General features: G+C 52.0%; 1 protein-coding gene across 1 annotated transcript in view; it reads left to right on the plus strand.

Moving 5' to 3' along the window:
* mapkkkk1 (MAP kinase) overlaps positions 1-1722 on the plus strand; it is a gene marked incomplete at both ends in the record, with an annotated part of 2447 nt that extends 725 nt beyond the window's left edge. Inside the window, 3 exons of the mRNA XM_002954180.1 lie at positions 503-602; positions 1091-1197; positions 1489-1722. Of these exons, the coding sequence (XP_002954226.1) occupies positions 503-602; positions 1091-1197; positions 1489-1722 (441 nt within the window). The remainder of the gene's footprint in view (positions 1-502; positions 603-1090; positions 1198-1488) is intronic.
* Between the last annotated feature and the right edge of the window lie 330 nt (positions 1723-2052).

Raw genomic sequence — 2052 nt, forward strand, 5'->3', positions numbered from 1 at the left:
TGAGGGTGGGGTTGCGGGGTGGGGGGAAAAAGGACGAACCGCTGACACACAGTGAAGCTGATACCAGGGACAGATGGGTACTGCAGAAGTGTGTACGGAAGGAATAAGAAGGGCGGGTGGGGGAAATGTGAGATGGAGAGATTTGAGAGGGCGTGCATGTGGGTGAGTGTGAGTGTGGGTGTTTGTATGTGTGTGGGTATGTATGTGTGGGCTCATGCCTAGCGGTTTTGACCTTATGACCATATGCTGTACGCTCATAGGTTGTTTATACAGACAGACAGACAGACATCTACGCAATGATTTATACGTCTCCAAAGCTCCATGTTTTTTTCCCCTCATCACGATTTCTACAAATCTTCTCCGTTCCCCTCTTTTTCCCCCCCCCGGTCGACAAACCCGCTTCCTCCACCCCTTTCCCCCGCCCGCCCGCCCTTCCCCCCCCATCCCCCCATCCCCCCATGTGGTTCGTCTTTCCCCCCCTTTCCCCCGCCCCCGCCCCCAGGGTTTAGCCTACCTCCACGGGCTGGGAAAGGTGCACCGAGACATAAAGTGCGGCAACATCCTGCTCACAACGGGAGGGGAAGTCAAGATAGCGGATTTTGGTGAGTGAGGCTGCGGGTGTGAGGTGTGGCCCGCTCCGGCACATCCCGCCTGGGTGCCGGGTGTGGTGGAAATGACCCATGGGTCGCGGATAACGCCAGATGGTGGGTGGCCAAATATAACCTCCGGAAGCTCTGCACACAATTTTGCTTGTGCGTCCCCCAAGTAAACTAGTAAAGAAATAATAATAATAGTAATAATAATAATAAAATTATTACTATTATAATTATATCACCAGTAAGATAAGATAATATCATCAGAGGTATCATGAACATTAATAATAATAGTAACGTCCTACTGCCTGTCTGCGCGCCAAAACCACCCTTTTCTCCGATGTATGCAAAGAGATTAACATATAACATATATAAAATAATTTAAATTGAATAATATATATATGTATTAAAACGCATTAAAAATGCAACCCCAACGCTACCCCCTCCCCCCTGTCCTGCTCTTCCCTGCGTCCCACCCCACCCCACCCCAACCCCAGGTGTGTCAGCCCAGCTCACAGCCACCATGAGCAAACGCAACACCTTCATTGGCACACCCCACTGGATGGCCCCCGAAGTAATTCAGGAGAGCAGATACGATGGGAAGGTAAAGCAAGGGGGGGGAGGGAAAGCAGGGGTGAACTTGGGTTTGGGTGGATGGCGGGGGTTGGGTGGGGAGAAGATGTAGAGATACTACAGACGAGCAGGTGTGCATTGGTCGGGAAGGAGGGGATCATATCGGCATTTGAGTCCTTCCTCTCTCCTCCCTCACCCCCGCTATAACCCATGCACGCAGATTCACACACAACGCACCCATACATACATACATACATACATACATACATACATACATACATACATACATACGCACCCGCGCTCTCACGTATATCCTTTTTAGGTGGATGTTTGGGCTTTGGGCATCAGCGCCATCGAAATGGCCGAGCTACGGCCCCCCCGCTGGAATGTGCACCCCCTGCGGGTCATCTTCATGATCGGTCGGGACCCCCCCCCGCGGCTGAGTCAGCTCGACAAGTGGAGCCCCGTGTTCCAGGACTTCGTGTCGCAGGCGCTGCTCAAGGTGAAGGTGTATGTATGTATGTATGTATGTATGTATGTATGTACGTATGTATGACTTAGATTACACTGTGGGCTGCGAGAACCGGGGGCCGAAGCCGAAACACAGCGCAAGGGTCGGGAGCACACAGCACAAGTCGGTTAGTCTTGTGTGCTCCCGACCCCGACTCAGACTGCCAACACTCTACGGAGCCACTCCGCAGCCCCTCCATTCGGGGATGGCGCTGCATTGAAATACATACATACATACGTATGTATGTATGTATATAGTGTGTGGGGAAGTGGGTTTTTACGATAACCATTCTGTATCTTACAACCCCCTCCTCCACCCATAGACTTCCCCGCTTTCTCTCCTTTCCCTTCCCCCCCCAAACCCACACCCCCTCCC

The sequence above is a fragment of the Volvox carteri genome (genome assembly GCF_000143455.1).
Source record: "Volvox carteri f. nagariensis unplaced genomic scaffold VOLCAscaffold_41, whole genome shotgun sequence".
NCBI classification, from domain to species: Eukaryota; Viridiplantae; Chlorophyta; class Chlorophyceae; order Chlamydomonadales; family Volvocaceae; genus Volvox; species Volvox carteri.